The sequence below is a fragment of the Ictalurus furcatus genome, chromosome 12 (assembly GCF_023375685.1).
Source record: "Ictalurus furcatus strain D&B chromosome 12, Billie_1.0, whole genome shotgun sequence".
NCBI lineage: Eukaryota > Metazoa > Chordata > Actinopteri > Siluriformes > Ictaluridae > Ictalurus > Ictalurus furcatus.
Window position 1 is genome coordinate 1,968,788 of NC_071266.1, and position 22,848 is coordinate 1,991,635.

Here is a 22,848-nt window from a genome sequence, read left to right on the forward strand (position 1 = left end):
GTTTCAACTTTTAATTTTTCAGTAAAGTAAATTACTATATGCAAAAATATCGACAGAATAAAGGATATTGAAGCAAATAGCTGCATTTCTGATTTCATTCTTGTTACATAATACTTTAGTAGAGTCAATAAAGTGAAAAGGCGTTATTCTTATTCTATAGTGAAATACTGATTTATGTTAAAAAGCAGTCAAACTTCAAAGATAAAAGTTCATCATTTGTGTAATGCTCCCTGTTGTTAGTGTTTTGTAGGTCAGCGTGTTATGAGTGACAATGTATGCTTTCTGATTGAGAATTGTTGTCAGTGTTATGGTCGACACTGACAACAATTCTCAATCAGAAAGCATACATTGTCACTCATAACACATGCATTTTTAGCTTATTTTGAGACATATATGTATAAAGTGTTTTGGTGGTTTGAGTGACTATAAAAAAGACTAAAAAGACTATTCATATTCAACCCTTCATCAATTTGCAGGAACATTAACATTTTTGGGCACAACAATAGTTGCCTTATCCCCACCCACCCCTCCCCAAAGAAAATTATTTAAAAAAATAAAAATAATCTGGGTCTTCCCATAAGTATGTGAATGTTGTTGCTGTGACTTTTCATTAATTCAAATCAGTACTTATTTAAAGAGTATATTGTTTAAAATTAGAACTTTAAGAATTTATCTTTAAAGTAGTTTTTGTTGCAGTGGCCAAATCATCAAATACCTTACATTACCATACATAACATCCATTTTCAGTTAGCCAGTTTGCAAAAAGTATGTGAACGGTTTTTTGCAAAGATGTAAATCCTGGCCATCTTCTTCTTCTCAGTGATAAGCAGGTGTCAGAAACGGAACGTTGTGGAGCACCACCTTGTGTACCAGAGTATTTCTGCTTTTCAATCAGTGCGTTGCCCGCATTTAACACGTGGGTGTGTCAAAAACAGACTGTTTAAAGTGCTGCAGTGTGAACATGTTGAGTGTTTAATGTACCTTAGATTAGGTCAATGTACCAATGGTTTAATGTACCTTAGATTGTCAAAGATTAGTTGATATTATTATAGACGAATTCAATGTAGATGGACTCCACTTGTTGTCTTTAGTATAAAAAAAAACAAAAAACAAAAGGGTTCTTTGAAAAAAATAAAATATGGCAGAAGGGAAAATGAAACTACAACAAATGTAAACGACAGTCCAAAATTCTTGATGAAAAAGAAAGAAACAATATAGTTTAAATGCTGACACAGGCAAGAGTCACCCGGCAAAAGATTAAAATACAGGAACTACAGTACCTGTAGATATACAAGGTGTTTGATTCAGAAATCTATGTGATTCATGACCTTTAGTTACACTTGGAACATGTGTGTCTGCAGTCCAAAGTATGGAGAAAGAAAGGATCTGCTCATGATCCAAAACATACAAGCTCATTGATCAAGCATGAGGGAGGTGATGTTATGGCTTGGCCTTGTAGGGCTGCGTCTGTAATGGGCACACTAATCTTTATTGATTATGTAATTCATGATGGTAGCAGCAGAATGAATTCAGAAGTCTACAGAAACATTCTATCTGCCAATTTACAGAGAAATGCATTCAATCTAATTGGAAGGAACTTCATCATGCAGCAAGGCATTGCTCCAAAACACACTGAGCAATTCCAGTGTTATGGACGTGACATTTACAGTCAAAACATGAAATATGAATTCAAAAAAGGGCACGAGTTTTTGGGAGACAACATACTTTGTAGGAATTCTGTTAAATAAAATGCACAAACTAGAAGTATTAATACAAACCGAATGGAGAAGGGTTGGCTCTCCATAGAACATAAAGGTAACACTTTCTATGAAACCCATGCTTATAATGAATTATATACCCATTTAGTATTACTGCTCTATAAACACATTCATAATGACACATAAAGACCTATACTTCTTTATAATAACAATTATAGCTACATTTATATTATTGTTAGAATTACTTATAAGTGATACACTTGCTTTTTCAATGCCTATGCGAATAATGAATTATACACCAATTTATAAGTATTAATTAGTAAGTCTTATGGTTCCATTAATGTATTCATGAAAATTCAGCCTGCATTTTAATAATGTTATTATATTATAGTTATAATGACTTATCAGTAATGCAGATTTATTTCTAGTTAATTATTTTATATTGTTGTTGATAGTTGTGTTCTGCTGCCTTATAAATACTTATTTTGAGTTATAATACAATTACTAACCTTTATAAATGTGCCTTTGATGGCTTTAAGTATAGTGAAAGCATAGGATGCAGTTTCCATAATGCAAATGTTAAGAAATCATGATGTGCTTATTATGCACTATAAATGCCTTTAAAATTGTTTATTTGTAAATGTAACTGTGGAACAATAATGGTTTTAATAAAGGGATTTAAAAAACAGAAATCATATTAACGCAAACAGTTGCAATTTTTTTTTTTTTTAAATGTTACATACCATCAAAACGTTGCAACATCTTTATAGTCAAACAAATACTTGAAAACAAATTCCTGTTACCAAGAAATGCCTGCAGTGAACAAGTGCATTAAGAGCAAGTGGCTAACACACTGTGTCTCAGAAGGTGCTGGCTATTGTCCATCAATTTCATCTGGGAGATTGTCTCTTTGATGGCACTGCTGATTGCAGCAGGACATCTATCAGTAAATCAGGAGAGCTTCTCCACACACTCACTCCATGAACTGATCATGTCAAAGACCTCAGGAGTAACTCATTTCAGTTCAATAATATGATTTGTTGCATTAATATGTTTTTTCATTATCTTATTAAAACCATTATTGTTCAGTAGTAACACTTACAAATAAACAATTTAATCCCTTTTTTACCAGTACACTGGCGATCCGTTCCACCACTGGAATGGAAATCGACTTATCGGAAATTTTCAATCAGTATAAACAAATTAATTATTTTATCGCCACAAGTCTGTTATAAGATTGGCTTTCTGTGTGTGCAGTGTCACGACGGGTGGTCATACTAGGCTAAGCATGTGTATTTTTGTCGGCTGCCTCTGCGAATATGGGCAGGAACAGCCATCATCTGTCAAAACCAGGCAGACTCTCTTTTTAAATTGTTTTTATAATCTTTCAAAGCTATGTTGTAAAGTACAAGATAGCTCGATACCGCTAAAATTAGCCCTTTGTATTTTTTTTTACTAAAAAGGTCACACAGTGACGTCGCAATCATCTATTGCCACGTCTTCATGTGATATTATTACGCAGGTCAGAGTTTGAACTTTCATCACGCAGCATAGTACAGGACGAAAATTCTACGCATGAGCTTGCGTTTCCGGTCTGCTGTTTTCGGATGCGTTTGAATTGAAGTCAATGGCATGCAAAAGCCTAGTGTGATTAGGCCATGACTCTGGCAAGGAATTGAACGTTTTTTGGAGGAAGACAGCGTGGATTGAGCTGAGGAGCATTCCAGCATGGAGTGGACATGGTCCTTGAAACGTACGTAAATAATTTTTATTAATATTTTAGTACTATTAGTAATTTTTTCTACATGTAGCATGCCACTGCATTTTTTTCAGTAATAAACAACAGCAAATGCACTAGCATGAGTTCATTGATAGCTAAATAGAAATATAGGATTATAATTGTTATTTTATAAATATAAAAGCCAATTTAGCATTTACTATGGGTGATTTTGGATACTTATTGTACTTTGTATTCATGATAATTTATTGTTACAGAGAAGAAGAAAATGTTCCTGATCATCCTAACACTTCTTCTGAGCCCTTCTCCCCCACCACCCAGATGGAGGTTTCCACTGCAAAACTGACAGATACATCTACCCAGAGAAGTCAGAGAAGAGGGGTCACTTGTGTGTCACTCATTTGAGCCATTAGGAGAGCCAGTGCTCTTGCACCTACAACACAACCTGAACAGGACAGGTGGCACAATATTAACAAGGATGATATGCCTCCCATACAACATCACTTTTTTCCTTCCCATACTCCTGGGGTACAGCTTGATAGCCACCAGCAACACACTTCTCTAGAGCTGTTCTAGTTATTTGTTTGGTAAAGCCACAGTCTCTGCAAGAACACAAACCTGTGTGCAGAGTAAAAGAGAAGGGTGTGTAGACACCATGGAGTGCTGTAACTAATGTGAAGATATGCAAATTCCTGGGCCTAGTCATAATAAATTCATCAAGGGTTTTATATTTGTGGTGAAAGAATAAGCTACATAATTTTCCATTCCCAATCTCTGTCCTGGCATTCTAGAGATTTCAGGCAATATTCTGGATCCTGTACAAGCAGCGTCAAAAATGATGAGCAGAGTGACTGGCTAAAAGGCACCACTGGCTATGATTGGCTCTTTTATGTGAAGCACACCAGGAAGCAGCATTTAGAGACATGCAGGGTATACTACCAGCCTCACCAGAACCTGGCCATCGATAAAAGAATGGTAGCCACAAGGTCTAGAATTGTGCATTTTTCGGCGTTATGAAGCCATAAGTTCAGCGTGTCGGAGTCAGTGGAGGCTGCAGCTGTCAGTGACGTGTCACAAGTGGCAGAGAAGAGGCCATGCTATCCAGTCACAATTGTAAACATCTCAACCTCTGCCAAGAGAGACAAAGCCTCAGCTGGGTGAAAACACCGTTACTGTCTTCAAAGAAAGAAGTACAGCAAGACTATTTACAAATGCAGGTCTTGTGATGTGTTCCTGTGTACTATAGTGGACCATTTTTGTATCACTGAGTGGGGATGCTGACAAGGACAGCCAAGCTCAATGATGTGCACTAGATTTTGACTCTTTTAATTGTTTTATTCAGGGTTTTTTTTTTTGCACGTTTGTTCATGTTTTGCATATACTATGCCCCTTACTTTGTCCCTTTTCCCCCTCACACTTCTCCTCCTTTGTCACAACCTCACTTCCCTCTGATAGCCACCTCTCCTCACTGGACCTAAACACTGCAACTGACAAGCTATATTCCACTCTAACATCTCTTGACAGCATCTGCCCCCTAACCTCCAGACCAGCGTGCACATCACCCTAGCCCTTGGCTCTCGGAAGCTCTGCGCAACAACCGGGTCAAACTAAGAGCAGCTGAAAGGAATTGGGGTAAATCTAACAATCCGACTGACCTAACCAATTACCAAACACTTCTCTCCTCTTTTTCCCATCTCTACTCTTTTTCTCTCCTCTTTTTTCCCCATTTCCACTGCCAAAGCAATATACTACCAAGAGAAGATGGGCAGCTCACCCAACACCCGTAACTCTCTTCAAAACCTTTTATTCTCTTCTCTGTCCCCTCCTCTCCCTTCCCCTACTTCTCTCAATGTAGACGACTTTGCGCCTTTCTTTTCCAGCAAGGTTACATCAATCAGGAACCAGTTCTCAATCACAGACACGCACAGACCAACTCCTCCTCCATGTAACTTTCAACTATCCTCCTTCTCTCCTCTCTCAGACACTGATGTCTCAAAACTCCTCCTCTCAAGCCGTCCCACAACCTCTCCTCTTGACCTTAATCCCTTCTCACATTCTTCAGTCCATCTCTCCCACACTATTACCTGCACTCACACACATCTTTAACACATCCCTCTCTACTGGTACATACCCAGCCTCATTTAAGCAGGCCCGGGTTACCCCACTGCTTAAAAAACTGTCACTTAACCCTGCTGCATTTGATAACTACAGACCTGTTTCCCTCCTCCCTTTTCTTTCCAAAATCCTTGAAAGAGCTGTTTTCACTCATCTCTCCATTTTTCTCACACAGAACAACCTCCTGGACACCAAGCAGTCTGGCTCCAAAAGCAGTTACTCCACAGTGACAGCTCTGCTTTCCGTCCCTGAAGCCTTACGACTAGCAAGAGCAACCTCAAGATCATCTGTCCTCATCCTACTCGACCGCTCTGCTGCTTTTACACTGTGAATCATTAGATCCTCTTATCAACTCTATCCAGCCTAGGCATCACCAGAATGGCTCTGTGCTGGGTGGAATAATATTGATCAGACAGATCCTTCAAGGTATTGTGGAGGGGAGGTAACTCACAACTGGCATTCCTCAGGGGTCAGTTCTGGGTCCCCTGCTCTTTTCTATTTATACTACATCTCTGGGGCAGGTGATTGAGTCTCATGGCTTCCCATATCATTGCTAAGCCGATGACACCCAGCTCTATTTGTCCTTCCAGACTGATCATCCATCTGTCTCTGCACGAATCTCTGCTTGCCTGTCTGACATCTTGGACTGGATAAGGGAACACCACCTTAAGCTCATTTTGGCAAAATCGGAGCTTCTCATCATCCCAACCTGACCCTCAATCAACCACAACCTCACTGTACAGCTTGGCTCAACCACACTCAAGCCAACCAGGACAGCCAGGAACCTTGGGTTGACTTTGGATGACAGCTTGACCTTTACAGACCACATTTCAACAACTGTACAGTCCTGAAGGTTCATTCTGTATAGCATCAAGAGAATCAGACCCTATCTCACTGAACAGGCTACACAGTTACTAGTCCAGGCTCTTGTCATGTCAAAACTGGACTACTGCAATGCACTACTCTCAGGTCTCCCAGCCAGCTCCATCAAACTCCTCCAGACGATTCAGAATGCAGCAGCACACCTTGTCTTCAACCAGCCCAAAAGGACCCATGTCACAACCCTCTTCATCTCCCTCCACTAACTTCCTGTAGCTGCCCGTATCAAATTCAAGGCCTTGATGCTCTCGTACAAGACCTTGTCTGGATCAGCACCCCCCTACTTCAACACTCTCCTGAAGGCTTACATTCCCTCATGCAATCTGCAATTGATTAGTAATCGACGCTTAGTAGTGCCTACTCAGCATGGCTCAAGGTCCCTTTCCAGAACCTTCACACTAACTATCCCTTGGTGGTGGAATGAACTTCCAACATCAATCTGGACAGCAGAATCTGTCACTATCTTCAAAAAACAGATAAAGACCCACCTCTTCCGTGAGCACATAACTAACCCCTAAAACGGTAACCCCACATCATGCTTTAAAATAAAAAAAAATAAAAAAAAACCCTTACTCTGGCTCTTACATTTCTACTCTGCGCACTTTGCCTTTCTAGAACACAATTTAAAAAATTTGTATTTTTCAATTAAAAGCACTACTTGTATTGTTCTCCGCTGGATATATTGCTTTGCTTGTATTTCCTCATTTGTAAGTCACTTTGGATAAAAGCGTCCGCTAAATGAATAAATGTAAATATACTAGTTTATATTTTGCATTTCATATTTGTTGTAAATATTTATTTTTGCCTTCTAAAATTCAATTCCACGTCCATGTCATAGGAGGTGGAAACAGCACCTTCTGCATGCCAATATTACATATGTGACAGTGCTAACTGGGCTCTGGTGCTGATTTAAGAAAAGGCTAAATGAGATGAGTAAGCTTCAAACTTTTTATTTGTGAAATTGCACATTTTGTAGCTAAGAGTTTCATGCTATTCCCATTTGTTATTTCATTTTGTGCCATTTGGATATATGTTTTTTGTATTTTGTTGGTGGTTTGTGCCATCTAGGCATGTTTTATTTGTGTAATAAGCACATCTTCTTGATTTTTTAACATTTGCATTATGGAAACTGCATCCTATGCTTTCACTTTACTTAAAGCCACCAAAGATGCATTTATAAAGGTTAGTAATTGTATTATAACTCACAATAAATTTATAAGGCAGCAGAACACAACTATCAACAATAATATAAACTATTTCACTTATTGGACATAGAAATAAATATGCATTACCAATAAGTCATTATAACTACAATATAATAACATTATACAAATGAAGGCTGGATTTTTATGAATACATTAATAGAACCATAAAAATAATAATTACTTATAAATTGGTGTATAATGCATTATGTGCATGGGCATTGAAAACGCTAGAGTATCACTTATAAATAAATATAACAATAATATAAATGTAGCTTTAACTGTTATTATAACTAAGTATAGGCCTTTATGTGTCATTATAAATGGGTTTATAGAGGAGTAATACTTGCTTATAAATAATTATAAATGGGGTTATAATTCATTATAAGCATGGGCTTCATAGAAAGTGTTACCAACATAAAATATTTATTTTATTTTTATTTACTTTTTTCACATTTATGAGAATAAATAACCCATTGTTATGGATGTGACATCTCTCCATTATACGGACATGACAGTTCTTAAAGTGGCACTTACCTGACTATGGAAAAGCATATAAAATGCTCTAAAAACTTTAACAGAGACCTCTAGTGGGTTCAAACGAACCAAACTTTGACCTTAGTCGACTTTAAACTGAACTCACAGTTTATTATGCAAGTGGTTATGGATTATTTAAGCCTGTGTTCACAGCTTCTCTGATGCTGTTAAGTTGTAACCAGCATGGCGTTGTTCAAGACTCAATTAAGAGACCATGAATTTGGTGTGTGCATGAGACCACGAAAGCTACAGATTTGCTATGTACCCTATGATGGACCGGCCATATTTGTTGGGTGTTTCCATGCCTACGGTGCGAGACGCAGGGATCCAGCATCATCGCGACCCTACATAGGACAAGCAGTGTGGAGATTGGATGGATGTGATGCAGTTCAATCGCAATCATATGTCAAAATGATTGCAATATTATATTTTGTGTCAAAATGATCGTACAGTTTTCAACCAGTTTGCACAGTTTAACATACAATGGAGAGTCAAAATTATTACAGTATTATGCTTAGTGTCAAAATGATCGCTAATATCAGGGGCATAGCCTGGCCTGGGCATTTGGGGCTGTAGCCCTGGAGATTTTTTTCTTTAGCCCCAAATAATTCACCACTTGGAGCTGTTGTTACTATGCAACTAAATGTCAGTACAAGAAGATGGCAGTGTTGTAATTTTCTATCCACAGTGAAAGGTGTGCTGTACTTTAACTTCAGTGAACGGAGGCGAGACCAATCGGACAGAGCTTACAGGAAAATATGTGGAAATACTCGTGTCTTATTGGCTGACAGGTCTCAATCCTGCCATACACTAGCTCACACAGTCAGTTAAGTTGTGTCCCAAATAACGCCCAAATGACTACACACTATGCACTTATACTCTATGTACTTATGCACTATGCACTCAAGCATGTAGTGTATGAATTTTACAAGGTTATTTTTTCATTCAATATCTGCATCTTATAGCCCCTCCCCAAATGCTACGTAATTAAAACTGTGACAGTTGAGTGTATCATTCGGGTATTTAAAGTGTATTTTTCTATTTGGAATTTTCAGTGTGAACACACATTACTCGCACTATTTATACTACAATACGGCATAGAAAAGTACGCAAATTGGGACTCACCTGTAGTGTAAAAGGGGAAATGGATATGGGTGACAATACAGCCTCTTTTTCAGACTTTAAAAAAGCATCCAGTCTGGATTTTTAAATTTGCGAACATGTCCTGGATTCCGCTTTAGTTTCATTATGATGTGCTACTACTCTCAGCGAATGCTCTGTTGTGTTCGGCACCAAACAGTTGCTTGGTAATAGCAGCTAATGACATCTGTCCTGAAGTCGAAACAATGCCCATGGCCATATAACGTAATTATTTAAATGACATGTTATCGCAATGCTTCATATTCCAAGGCCATTCAAATGTGTAAATGATGGTAGAAGGTAGACTCAATGCATCTAACATTTTATTTTATTCCATTCCATTCCATTAATTCCCCTGATATTCAAAAGAATGTAAGGGAAAATGTCAAATGTGGGAAGAGTGAAACCAATTATAAATAAATGAATAAATAAATAAATAAATAAATAAATAAATAAACAAACAAACAAGTATGTATGTATGTATGTATGTATGTATGTATGTATGTATGTATGTGTGATGCTAATAGTCTCATCTTTTTGGAGAATCAGAATATGGTCACCCTAATATTTTTTTAAACCAGTTAAGGGGTTGAAACTGAAACACTAACATCTTATCATGTTGAGCAGGAAAACAAGTTGTGTAAATGTCTATATGAGTTCCAAAAAACTCTGACCCAGTCACAAAGATCTGTGTTAATGCTTGGCTGTAGTACTTGTGTGTCTGCTTCAAGAGAAAGTTCCTGTCAGTGAACTGGAGACAGAGGTTGCTGTCATTGTACATGCATGCAGGAGTTGCTGCGGTATTTAAATGTGCATTTGATCTCCAGAGAGCCTTTCCCACAAGAAGTGCAGTAAACGAGCCCATCAGTTGATGCCCCCACTTCTGGAAAAGACGTATTTGTTATAAATCCCCATTGCTCCTCTTTCAGGTTGCTGTGCTGGGATGCTGCCAGTGTGATATACAGTTGCAATCAAAATTATTCAACCCCCATTGCAAATCAGGTTTATTGTCAAAATTTGTGTTTAACTATTTCAATTGTTTTTGTTTGATTTGTTAATTGCAAACAGCTGAAAGACTGTAAATTTTGATAATAAACCTGATTTGCAAAGGGGGTTGAATAATTTTGATTGCAACTGTAGGCCTGCCTTACTTTTTGCTCATTGTCCAACCCCCATCTGATGGCAGCTGTGGTTACTGTTTTTTTGGGATAGCACACCCTCCTCACAATTGACATAGCAGGTCTGGCAACTCTGCTGGACACAGCAGCATGGATATTTGAGGCAGTTATTCTTCCTGCTGTGGATATGTACCAGACAGGTGATGTTGCCGTCTCGTTCGAGCTTCAACCACAGCCCCCTGTGTCTCGGTTACTGCTACCACATTTTTGAGGCCCTCACAGTGCTGGAGCAGTACAGTCTGTTTGCATCCATCCTTTCCTGGGTCACGAAGCTGTAGTAGGGACTTTGTCAATACACATGGCTTAACAGGGTCTGCATAGTGGTGGTAGTAGTCCTCCATTCCAGAGTGGTAACTCAGAAAGGTGTGTGTGTGATGAGGTGATTACCTACCTTTGTTTTCTGGTTGTTGACTCTAAAAATCTGCAGGTCCTGCACCCATCCATTTGTAAACTGAAGGTGGGCCTCGAGAGATTCATAATTTCTAAACTTTAATTAAGCCCGCTAATTACCTTAATTTTATCTAAGTAGCACTCCTTTGCTTTCTTGTTCAGTTTCTCTCTATAAGGAATCTTGCACTTGATCATCGCTCGGTCCATTTGTGTTTTTTCACTGGTAAGCTGTGTTTGTTTTTACTCCTGTTGCTGTTGTTTACTCCTGAGTGTGACTGTAGGTGTCCTAAAATATGGCGGCCACTACCCAGAATGGCGCCGCGACGTCGATTCCCGAACTCTGTTACGTGAACATGATATGAGCAGAGCATAAGGACAAATAACACACTCTGCATGGCACTGTAGCAGCTAAACCCATACAGTGGTAGCTTAGTTGTGCCTCCCCTTGGCTAGCGACACCAAACTAGCCAAGTCTCATGTTAGATAGCCAAAAAGTTACATATTTTATCAGTCTGGTATTCCTGCAAACAGTAATAACATGGTTAATAATAAATGGTAAATCCAACTTTTTGTCAAATTTTCACTTTTTTTAAGAAATTAGCCCTCACATGCAGGGTTGTAGAATCCACGGGGGACATGTCCCCAGCACTTTTAATAAAACATAAATTCGCCCCCCACACTTTTTCACTGGCCATGGCCAATTTGTGTATCTTTGATTTCTATACGTGTATGTGTCTATAAGGCTTTATGTGACTTGACTTTGCCATGACAATTGGTCACTCACATCATGTGTCACACCCATGCTCACACCCGCGCTGAACGCTCAGAGGTCGCGATGAGCTCAAAGCGGCAAAAAACATTCACACCTTTTTTTCGAGTAGTGTAAGTGTACGTTCTTTTGGCATGTGGTATTCGTGTTGCACAATGATGAATAATTTACTACATATTTCTTTTTAAATGCTGCCTATTTCCATTGATGAATAATTAGCAAGATTGTATGGTAATATTAGCCTACCCGCAGTCCCACACAAATGTGCACTTATTTTCAAGCTCTTTTGTAACGTCTTTTATTTTTATTATACATGTGTCATCTGAGTTAGAAAAAGATGGTGAACTGCTAATGTTGAATTCGGATTTGCATGGATTACATATGTCTGGATCAGGCAGCATTGCATGTTACAAAGTGACATTTTTTTTCTGAACTGTGGACTGTTGAAGAGAATAGAATAAAACAGAATATACAAGTATATATTATATACTGTGTACTATGTATATGCAATACAATGCAATACAATACAATACAAAATTTCTATTACAGCACATTAATGCAGTAAAATACAGACCTAAATGGACAACCTAAAAAGGGTTGTTCTTCTTTTGTTAAGAACTTTATTATTTAAAGGTAAGATTGACATTTGCATGGAATTGCTTCACTGCCAACACAACAAAGGACTTCAACAGGGGAAAAGAGTGAAAGGTTTTAAACTGGCCAAGTCAATCATCAAACCTTAAATCTACTATATATATATATATATATATATATATATATATATATATAGCATTTCTCCTCCTGGACCAACCAGAAAGCACTGCAGAGCAATACAAGCAACACCAACACATACGGTCATACAGTTTGCGGTACAGTAAGAGCACCTTCAGCCTGTCAGATTTTTTACGTACGGCTCAAGAAGCCGGCATACATAAACTATACCATCTGCAGAAAATCCATATCTTTCATACAGATAGTCATAGGGAAAAGTTTTAATATTTTCTGAATTGAACTTAAAAATATAAAATCAATAATTTAAACTGTTTTATTGTTGTTATTTTATTTGAATATCAAAATTTTTAATGAATTAATGAATTATGAAAAAAATTAATGTGGCAATTTAATCATGTCTGGGTCAAATCCAGGTCACACATCATTTCTATTTACAATAGTGCATCCATTACTTCTGCACAGTTTACAGTGTGTGGGTGAGAACTGGGACCCAGGCATATACTGGGCCAGAACTAAAGCAAGTACCACAAATGGGCCAGGCAAATTTTGATATCTGGGAAGCTGAATGCAACAGTTTAGTGATGTAAGAGGGTGGCTCACTTGATGCCGTTACTGCAAGCAAGCAACAACCATATATTAAGTGTTATTTACTTTCATTTATTTGAAGTCTATCTGCTCCAAAAGAAATTGGGTGGTCTGCCACCAAAGGTGCCACGTGCTAAGTTGTTTAACACATCTAACACATCTAGATGTGAATATCAGGAAATGAAAGCAAATGAAATCAATCCCATATTCATCTTTTGATTTAAAACCCAAAAGTCTTCAGTGTATAGCAAAAAAGAAAATAACTATCCTTGCTGTCCCAATACATTCAGATGGGACTATAGATATGAGAGTGAGGACTTTAACTAGGAATGTACCAACAACAAAAATCCTGGGAGTTCAAAGTGATAATCATGGCACTGGATATTAGTAAACAAATGGGTTTCTAAAGGATTCTGTGGATGGCTTACACTTTTAGGTTCTGATTGGAATCCTTTGAAAAGAAACCCCAGTGTTGGATTCTGCACCTTTAATGATTGATCTAAAGGGACAAACCACCCCTTAGTGTACAGGAAGCTGATAATGTGATCTTTACTGTACTAAACACCCTGAGAAACTCAGTAAGACAGTTCTATAGTGGGTGTGACCTAAAGACAGTTGTACAGAGTTGTCAGCTGAAAACACCTGAATCAAACCAATAAATTCCTCCGAATCCAATTCTGAATGCATAAATCCTGAACAAATTCGATTAATGTACAGGCGATGCTAAGGTCGCTAACCTGAGGTCAGTAGTGGTGTAACGTCAACAATGCGAGACGAGACGAGACGAGATAGTTAAGGCACGGCCCCGAAACGCAGCTGGAATCTGGAAGCGTGAACAAGCAGCCGACATTACAGACTGACACATACCGTGTGCGCGCGACAGCAGCGTGAGCTCCATACGGCTGATAAAGGGGAACGGAGAGGGCGGCAAATGGCAAGCGAAAGGGGATGAGATCACTCACAAAAGTAGACTTTTGTAATCCGGTGGGCCGCGTAACGGCAGCGCGCGTGTACTTTAGTATTAAACCACCTCTTTGTCTTCTTTGTGTGGTTTTAGCAGAGCAGAAGTACAGCGAGGAGAGAGCTCGGAACAGTTGGCGCACAACCGGAGACAAGCCTGGGACGCCTTACATGCATTAAAGGTAGGCCAAGCTGCAATACCTTTTTACTGTCTTTAACAGATTTATACAATCAGATCCTTTGAGCATTCCGTCTCCTCTGTCAAACATGTCGCTGAAACAGTAAACACCGGCATCTTGTGAAATACAGTCACTACACTCGCTGCAGTCGAGTTTATTTTTATTTGTTTGTATACAGTTAATTACGATGTAAATTGATGAAGTGCGGAATGGCTTGGAGGAAGGGGGGCGGGGGTATGGGGTTGTGTGTGTGTGTGTGTGTGTGTGTGTGTGTGTGGTCTTGCGCTTTTGGACTGCTCCCAGCTAGGTTAAGTCAAGGCTCGCACCCGGTCCGTTTAGTAGTGTAACTGGTGAACTAAACTAAAATGAGGAACGAGAGTGATTTCACAGCGAGCAGGGGTTTGTAGGGGTCTCCGTGGCTACCGAGAAGGGTGGTTTTCCCCTTTCCGGAGATAGGAGGGAGCGAGGGAGGGAAGCGGAGGGGCCTTTGTGTTTTGGAACGCGGCCAGGCCTGGAGAGCCCGGACTGACTGAGAGCGGGAAAAAGAAAAGGGGGTTAAATATGTGGGAGAGAAAGAAAGACATACACACAGCACTATATGTAGTCTTTGGACACAAAGAAATATAAAAATCATATCTTTAAATCATATATAACCAACGACGAAAAGACAAGCAACTATATGACAATGGTTGAATCTAATCTAAAAAGGCCATTCTGTGTTGAAGGAATGCAAACACACACACACACACACACACACACACACACGATGTAAAATGTAGAATATTCCAGCCAAATGTAAAGTATTATATCTTAACCAGAGTAGGCTTTATATAAAATTCTCTTTTATATATGCTGAATAAATGTCACGTGACCAGGCTTCAAAACTCAAAATTTGTATATCTATGTCCTATAAGAAAAGATATGAAGTTTTCTACATCATACAAAAATATGTATCTACTAAAATAATTACAGAATAATAAATATAAATATTTTACTGTTATTGAGGGTTATAATAAATAAATGTAGGCTATTTACAATTTAACATTTTTTAGTTATGATGTCTCAACATATATGTAGCAGACCGAGGATGTGGGAATAGGCATGCTGGATTCCTGAAACTGTTTTTAAAAATATATAATATAGATAGTGCACGACACATGTATTTTGTTTAAAATTCCAGTACCGCCAATGTAAAATAGGACCACAAAATCATTTTTAGCATCTAGTGTATTGCTAGTTTATGTAAGAAGTATGCAGCGTAGATTACTAGACCAGTCATCCTTAATCTATCTAAAAGGTTGACCTGTTGTCAAATACAGTGTATAAGTTTTTTTTGTTTGGTTGTTTTTAAAAAAAATATCATTTGCAACGATATTCTTTAGAGACTCAAGTCTCAAGGATTATATATGCATACATCAGAAAAGAGATGCATACATCAGAAAATGCGTACATCAGAAAAGACATTAGAACCATACACACAGGTTAAGACCATAGAACATAAATGTTATATGTATGTTTTGCATGATATAAAAATCATGGGACAATTGGTGTATTTAATATAAACTATTTGTTTCTAGTTATGCTTTTCCATTGGCAACTTGACTAACACATTGAACATGTAAGTGTTTTTATTGTATCAACACTGTGAAAGTGGTTGCACTCCGCTACAAGACCGTTTGTGGTGTTTCATGTTGAAGGAGGAAGATCAAAATGCTATATATCTAACTGAAAGCTCAGTGTTGAAGTAAATTTCATTTTTATCATGTCATTGTAGTCACTTTAGGATCAAAATGGTTCACTGTGAACAGTTTGTAAAGGACTTTGAGTAACTTCTATTACTCCCTGTGCATACAATTCATGGACAGGGCAATGTTCTTTGCCAATAAAATTCTGTTGAAAGATATTTCCTCTGCACAGTGACTCTTTTATATGTTTGTAAAATCACTGTTCAACATTACACGATATGCAATAATACAATATTAAAATAAAAGTTTTTTAAAAAATCTAGAAAGCTAATGATCTCTTAAATGTCCAGAAGAGCACAACTTTTAGATTAATGCTGTTCATTTAAACGTAGTCCATCTTCTTTAGTGTTAGAAGAGTTAATGAGTTTTCTGTTTGTAGGGCTGAATAAAGCTGGGCATGACAAACAGTGACTACATTTACATGGGCAGCAGTAATCTAATTATTGACCTTACTCTGAATAAGACAGTATTGTGATTAAGGTGTTTACATGAGTCGCTTTTAGAATATTCCTTTAGTTCCCGTTTTACGTTATAGAACATAGTTCGATTAACGGCACACGTCATTACGTCCCCACGCCACACCATCTGACGTTCCTTCCAGAATTTCACGTATCAACATGCAGTTCGTCTTCGTTATGATACCGTATACAGTTTTGGGGGGTTTTATTTAAAATTATTATGAACACTTCAAGTGCGGTTAATTATTTGTCATGCTGTATGTGCAAATAGACGACTGCTTGAAGCCGTGGGCTGCATCCCAAACCACGTACTTACCGTCTGTTTAGTAGCCGAGATGCATGTATTTCGTCTACTACAGGCCTATAGTAGGTAAGTATGTGGTTTGGGATGCAGCCATGCTCTCTTGTTTGCCATAAAACGGTTGAGCACTGCCGTGTGTGATCGTGTCCTTTCGCAAAATGCGGTGAAAAGTCCCACACGACATTAATAATGTGATTAAGGTGTTTACATGTCTGTAACGCACGTCGATAATGCGACTAAAACAGGAGTACTCCACATGCCTTAATTTGATTTTTGTTTACTTCAAGTATGACCTTAATCGGATTAAGGTAACTAATAATTGCTGTTTACATGGTAGCTTCTTAATCAGAACATTGGCTTAAACGGGTTAATATTGGATTATTGTTGTCCACGTAAATGTACTGAGTATTATAATGCCCAATGAATGAGAACAAAATTGAGATTTTTTACCTCACAGATGCATCAGTACGACAGAAAATGTGTTCCACCTCTCAGATACATCAGTATGACAGAAAAAAAATTAACTATGAAAGATGAATTTTGATTCATCATGCTGTACTTTGAGAAAACAATTGAGTGGTAAAATCTTACTATCAGCAGGATAATGACCACAAACACAGGTAAAGTTTTATAAATACTTTTTTATCAGGTGTCATAAGACTTTTGTTCAGTACTGTAAGTATGCTTATGTTTTCAACATTGAAACCAATTTTATTATTAAGAGCACAGTGTGTTTCTGTATATGTTACCTATTATGTGAAGTTGTAAATAAAGCTTAAGGATCATAACATTAATACCCGTTTCATCAGTACATTCTCTGGATTAGATCAGTCATACAGTGCATCCGGAAAGTATTCACAGCGCTTCACTTTTTCCTCATTTTGTTATGTTACAGTCTTATTCCAAAATGGATTAAATTAATTATTTTCCTCAAAATTCTACAAACAATACCCCATAATGACAACGTGAAATAAGTTTGTTTGAAATCTTTGCAAATTTATTAAAAATAAAAAACAAAAAAAGCACATGTACATAAGTATTCACAGCCTTTGCCATGACACTCAAAATTGAGCTCAGGTGCATCCTGTTTCCACTGATCATCCTTGAGATGTTTCTACAACTTGATTGGAGTCCACCTGTGGTAAATTCAGTTGATTGGACATGATTTGGAAAGGCACACACCTGTCTATATAAGGTCCCACAGTTAACAATGCATATCAGAGCACAAACCAAGCCATGAAGTCCAAGGAACTGTCTGTAGACCTCCGAGACAGGATTGTATCGAGGCACAGATCTGGGGAAGGGTACAGAAACATTTCTGCAGCATTGAAGGTCCCAATGAGCACAGTGGCCTCCATCATCCGTAAATGGAAGAAGTTTGGAACCACCAGGACTCTTCCTAGAGCTGGCCGCCCTGCCAAACTGAGCGATCGGGGGAGAAGGGCCTTAGTCAGGGAGGTGACCAAAACCCGATGGTCACTCTGACAAAGCTCCAGCGTGTCTCTGTGGAGAGAGGAAAACCGTCCAGAAGAACAACTATCTCTGCAGCACTCCACCAATCAGGCCTGTATGGTTGAGTGGTCAGACAGAAGCCACTCCTCAGTAAAAGGGACATGACAGCCCGTCTGGAGTTTGACAAAAGGCACCCGAAGGACTCTCAGACCATGAAGAAACAAAGATTGAACTCTTTGGCCTGAATGGCAAGCGTCATGTCTGGAGGAAACCAGGCACCACTCATCACCTGGCCAATACCATCCCTACAGTGAAGCATGGTGGTGGCAGCATCATGCTGTGGGGATGTTTTTCAGCGGCAGGAACTGGGAGACTAGTCAGGATCGAGGGAAAGATGAATGCAGCAATGTACAGAGACATCCTTGATGAAAACCTGCTCCAGAGCGCTCTGGACCTTAGACTGGGGCGAAGGTTCATCTTCCAACAGGACAACGACCCTAAGCACACAGCCAAGATTACAAAGGAGTGGCTACAGGACAACTCTGTGAATGTCCTTGAGTGGTCCAGCCAGAGCCCAGACTTGAACCTGATCGAACATCTCTGGAGAGATCTGAAAATGGCTGTGCACCGACACTCCCCATCCAACCTGATGGAGCTTGAGAGGTCCTGCAAAGAAGAATGGGAGAACTGCCCAAAAATAGGTGTGCCAAGCTTGTAGCATCATACTCAAAAAGACTTGAGGCTGTAATTGGTGCCAAAGGTGCTTCAACAAAGTATTGAGCAAAGGCTGTGAATACTTATGTGCATGTGCTTTTTTTGTTTTTTATTTTTAATAAATTTGCAAAGATTTCAAACTTCTTCCACGTTGTCATTATGGGGTATTGTTTGTAGAACATATATTTGTGGATCTCATTCTATTTATTTGTTAATTTGTTTCATTTTTGTGAAGCTCGCTACATTTATTTGTGGATCGTAATCTACTTTTTTGGAAATATGAAACAATTCTAACCCCATACAGGATGGGACGGAGCAAAATGAAGAAGACCCGCCCCTCCACACTTACTGCTCCCTCCTATCTTTTAAAAGGTCTAGCTCGGGAACACGGGAGGAAATAAAGGGCACAGTGTACAGTAAAAATTCTGAATCAGGCACACAGAGATTGAAAAAGTGTTATGGGAAATAATGAATAGGAGAAAGTGCTAAAAGAAGGACTCACAGAATTCTTGAGACAGTTCTACATAACCGTAGACTGTTCTGTAAGTACAATATCACCTCTGTTTTGTCATGCATTTGCAATGTGACTTGTCATAGATATTTTGGTAACAGTTACCCTTCGCCAAGCAAAAGAGTTTGTATGTTCAATGTCACGTCACAACAGTGAGTCATGACACATTAAAAATATATTTGAGATGGCAAGTGAAGAGAGAGAAAATGTAAGATTGTATGGTAGTGGGTGAAGGTAATGTGGGTGAAGGCCTACTTATGCCATACCTGGCTCTCCATTGGCCATTTGAAAGTGATTACTCCTTAATTCAGCATTGACACCCATCTTGTGTTTATCATAATGGTAGTGTACTCTTTCTCATTCTTCCCATAGCATGGTGATTGGTAAATTCCTGCACTGTTTAAAAGATTGAGACTATGGAACTGAGGTCACTGGAAACACAGGAAGAAGAGAAAACAGAGGGAGTAAGTAGAGAATTTAACTTGGGGATTGACTGAGGAGGGGTTATGAGCATGTATTGCATGACATCACAGTTGTGAAATTGCTTGCCACAGCCAAGTGAGGAACAGGTTTGTGGGTAGTGTGTTGGTGGGGGACAGTTTTTGTATAAGGAGAAAGTGAAAAGAGGAGAGGAAGACTGGGTAAAAACAAAAGGAGGCCAACATCCTCTACACATGCTCATCACTGATGCTATTTCATCTCTACTTTCCTTCATGGATAATAGGCAGGGCTACTAGTTTCTATTCTTATAGGTTTTAAAACTGATGGCCTTTTTAGGTCTGAACTTGGACTTCCATTTTATATCTTGGGGGTAACATTATTACATTACAAATTCTGCCTCTGTCATATTATTATGTTCATGTACTGAGGTGTATAAAAAGGTACTTTATTGAGGCACTTCTATAACAAGGTAATGCTGGATAATTAATTATGTCATTTGTATCTATTTGTGAGTGAGTGCTTCCATTCTATCACATGAGAAATTTTTTAACAATTGAAACTGCGGTAGCAACTATAACGAGTATAACTATATAATTGACACTTTTGTTAATATTAAAAGATTTCATTGAAATGGAAATTTGTTTCAGCTAATATGCTTTTCATTATTAGTACAAATAACAAATTTCATTATCTGATTTATGCATCTCTGTGTCTCAGAAGATCTGATACCATTGCATGCTGTCCTTGTTCCTCATGAAATGGTGAGTATCTGCCAACCCACAGCACCAGCAGCTGTGTGAATGAGAGCACGAGAGAGATAAAGAAGGACAGAGGAAGGGAGTAAATGAGGCAAGCCATGTGGGTGAAGGGTAAAGTTTGATTTTCTGAATGAACTATATTGGTTAGTCATGTAGGTCGTGAAATGTGACACCTTGTTGTTGGTGTCAAGATATGATTTGTTTCTTATATGATCTTAAAGATTGTCAATAACTCATTCGTTCTAGATTTTCATTCATACTTTGAACACAAAGCTAAATTAGTCTACAAGGCCACCTGTCGTGTGCGTGTGTGTTGGAAGGTTAAGTGCTGACTTTACTCTCATTCGTCTCTGATGCACATCCAGTTTGACGTTCTTTACTGTCCTCTCGAATTTCTATAGTTTGGAGTTCAGAGGCATGTCACTTGGAGGTGGGCCAATTTGTAGAGCCTGAGCCTGGAGAGAGAAAATAGGGCAGTGGGGAGAGAAAAAGAGGAAAAATTTATGAGTAACATAAAAGTAAAGACAAGAGAGGGGTTTGTATGGACTGTGTGATCGAGGTAAGAATTCTCATTTATAAGGTATAGTGTCCACCACTAATATTGCCACCCTCGATAAATATGAGCAAAGAAGGCTGTGAAAAATTGTCTTTATTGTTTAACTTTTTGATTTTTTTTTATAAAAAAAAAAATCACAAAAATACGCTGCTCTCATGGATATCAAACAATTGCAAACAAAACATAGGTTTATCAAAAAATATCTTCGTTAAATATAGGTGCAACAATTATTGGCACTCTTTTAGTCAATAGTTTGTGCTACCTTCCTTTGCCAAGATAACAGCTCTGAGTCTTCTCCTGTAATGCCTGATGAGGTTGGAGAATACATGGCAAGGGATCTGAGAACATTTCTCCATACAGAATCTCTCCAGATCCTTCAAATTTCGAGGTCCACACTGGTGGACTCTCCTCTTCAGTTCACCCCACAGGTTTTCTATGGGGTTCAGGTCAGGGGACTGGGATGGCCATGACAGGACCTTGATTTTGTGGTCAGTAAACTATTTTTGTATTGATGTATGTTTTGGATCATTGTCCTGCTGGAAGATCCAACCATATCCCATTTTAAGCTTTCTGGCAGAGGCAGTCAGGTTTCCATTTAATATCTGTTGATATTTGATAGAGTCCATGATGCCATGTATCCTAACAAAATGTCCAGGTCCTCTGGCAGAAAAACAGCCCCAAAACATTAAAGATCCACAACCATATTAAACCGTGGACATGAGGTACTTTTCCATATTGCTACCTCTCTGTGTGCTCCAAAACCACCTCTGGTGTTTATTGCCAAAATGCTCTATTTTGGTTTCATCTGACCATAGAACCCGATCCCATTTGAAGTTCCAGTAGTGTCTGGCAAACTGAATATGCTTGAGTTTGTTTTTGGATGAGAGTAGAGGCTTTTTTCTTTACCCCTTACAAACAACTTGTGGTGATGTAGGTGACTTCGGATTGTAGTTTTGGAGACTTTCTGACCCCAAGACGCAACTAACTTCTGCAATTATCCAGAAGTGATCCTTGGAGATTTTTTGGCCACTCGAAACATCCTCTTCAGTGCGTTGAAACAATATAGACACACGTCCTCTTCCAGCTTGATTCATAACATTTCCAGTTGTCTGGAACTTCTTAATTATTGCCCTGGTTCCCCGGTGGAAATGGGCATTTTCAATGCTTGTGCTATTTTCTTATAGCCACTTCCCATTTTGTGAAGCTCAACACCCTTTTGGTGCACATCCCGGCTATATTCCTTTCACAAAAATATTCTAACAAATTAAGTAGAATTGCAAAACTACCTTAACATAGACACGTGACACGCAAGTACCTTAACATAGACACGTGACATATCAAAATGCTCGGCTCAATGAGGAGAATTGCAGTATGGGTACTTGGCCTACAATAAAGCCTATAATATAAAAAACGCGATTTAAATAAAATAATTAGAAATACCGAGATATATATATCAAATTTGATATATGTATATATCAAATTTGTTATGATTCAACAAACACAGGACATAAGCTATGTAGCTCCCCTAATGGTCTGCATGTGCTGCTGCATGTGGTAGTCGAATTGTGCACAGGCAAGCACCACTCATTTTCTGTAGAAAATGTAAAAATCTAGTTGCTGTTGTTGTTATTATTGGTGCTTGCTATGCAAAGTTGCCCAAAAATCGCACATGTTTGGCCCATAGATAAATAATGTGGAATAAAATTCGGGTGTCACAGCTCGGACGTCGTTCGGTTGACATGCTCGTATCACATAGCCTCTCATACGTCTTAGGGAGTAGACCCGGCATA

At 38.6% G+C, this 22,848-nt stretch overlaps 1 protein-coding gene and 1 long non-coding RNA gene across 3 annotated transcripts in view; one reads left to right on the forward strand and one right to left on the reverse strand.

The window, feature by feature from the left end:
• The first annotated feature begins 13,737 nt into the window (after positions 1 to 13,737).
• Positions 13,738 to 20,633, forward strand: LOC128615488 (uncharacterized). Of its 2 annotated transcripts, none has more exons than XR_008387209.1 (3): positions 13,738 to 14,125; positions 19,676 to 19,767; positions 20,465 to 20,633. It is a non-coding gene; the product is annotated as an uncharacterized LOC128615488 (long non-coding RNA). The 2 variants fall into 2 exon arrangements; XR_008387210.1 differs by having other exon boundaries at positions 20,462 to 20,551.
• A 243-nt stretch (positions 20,634 to 20,876) lies between these two features.
• Positions 20,877 to 22,848, reverse strand: part of kdm6al (lysine (K)-specific demethylase 6A, like) — a 200,661-nt gene continuing 198,689 nt past the window's right edge. The window contains exon 28 of the mRNA XM_053637615.1: positions 20,877 to 20,957. Coding sequence (XP_053493590.1) covers positions 20,898 to 20,957 — 60 coding nt within the window. The 3' untranslated portion in view covers positions 20,877 to 20,897. The remainder of the gene's footprint in view (positions 20,958 to 22,848) is intronic.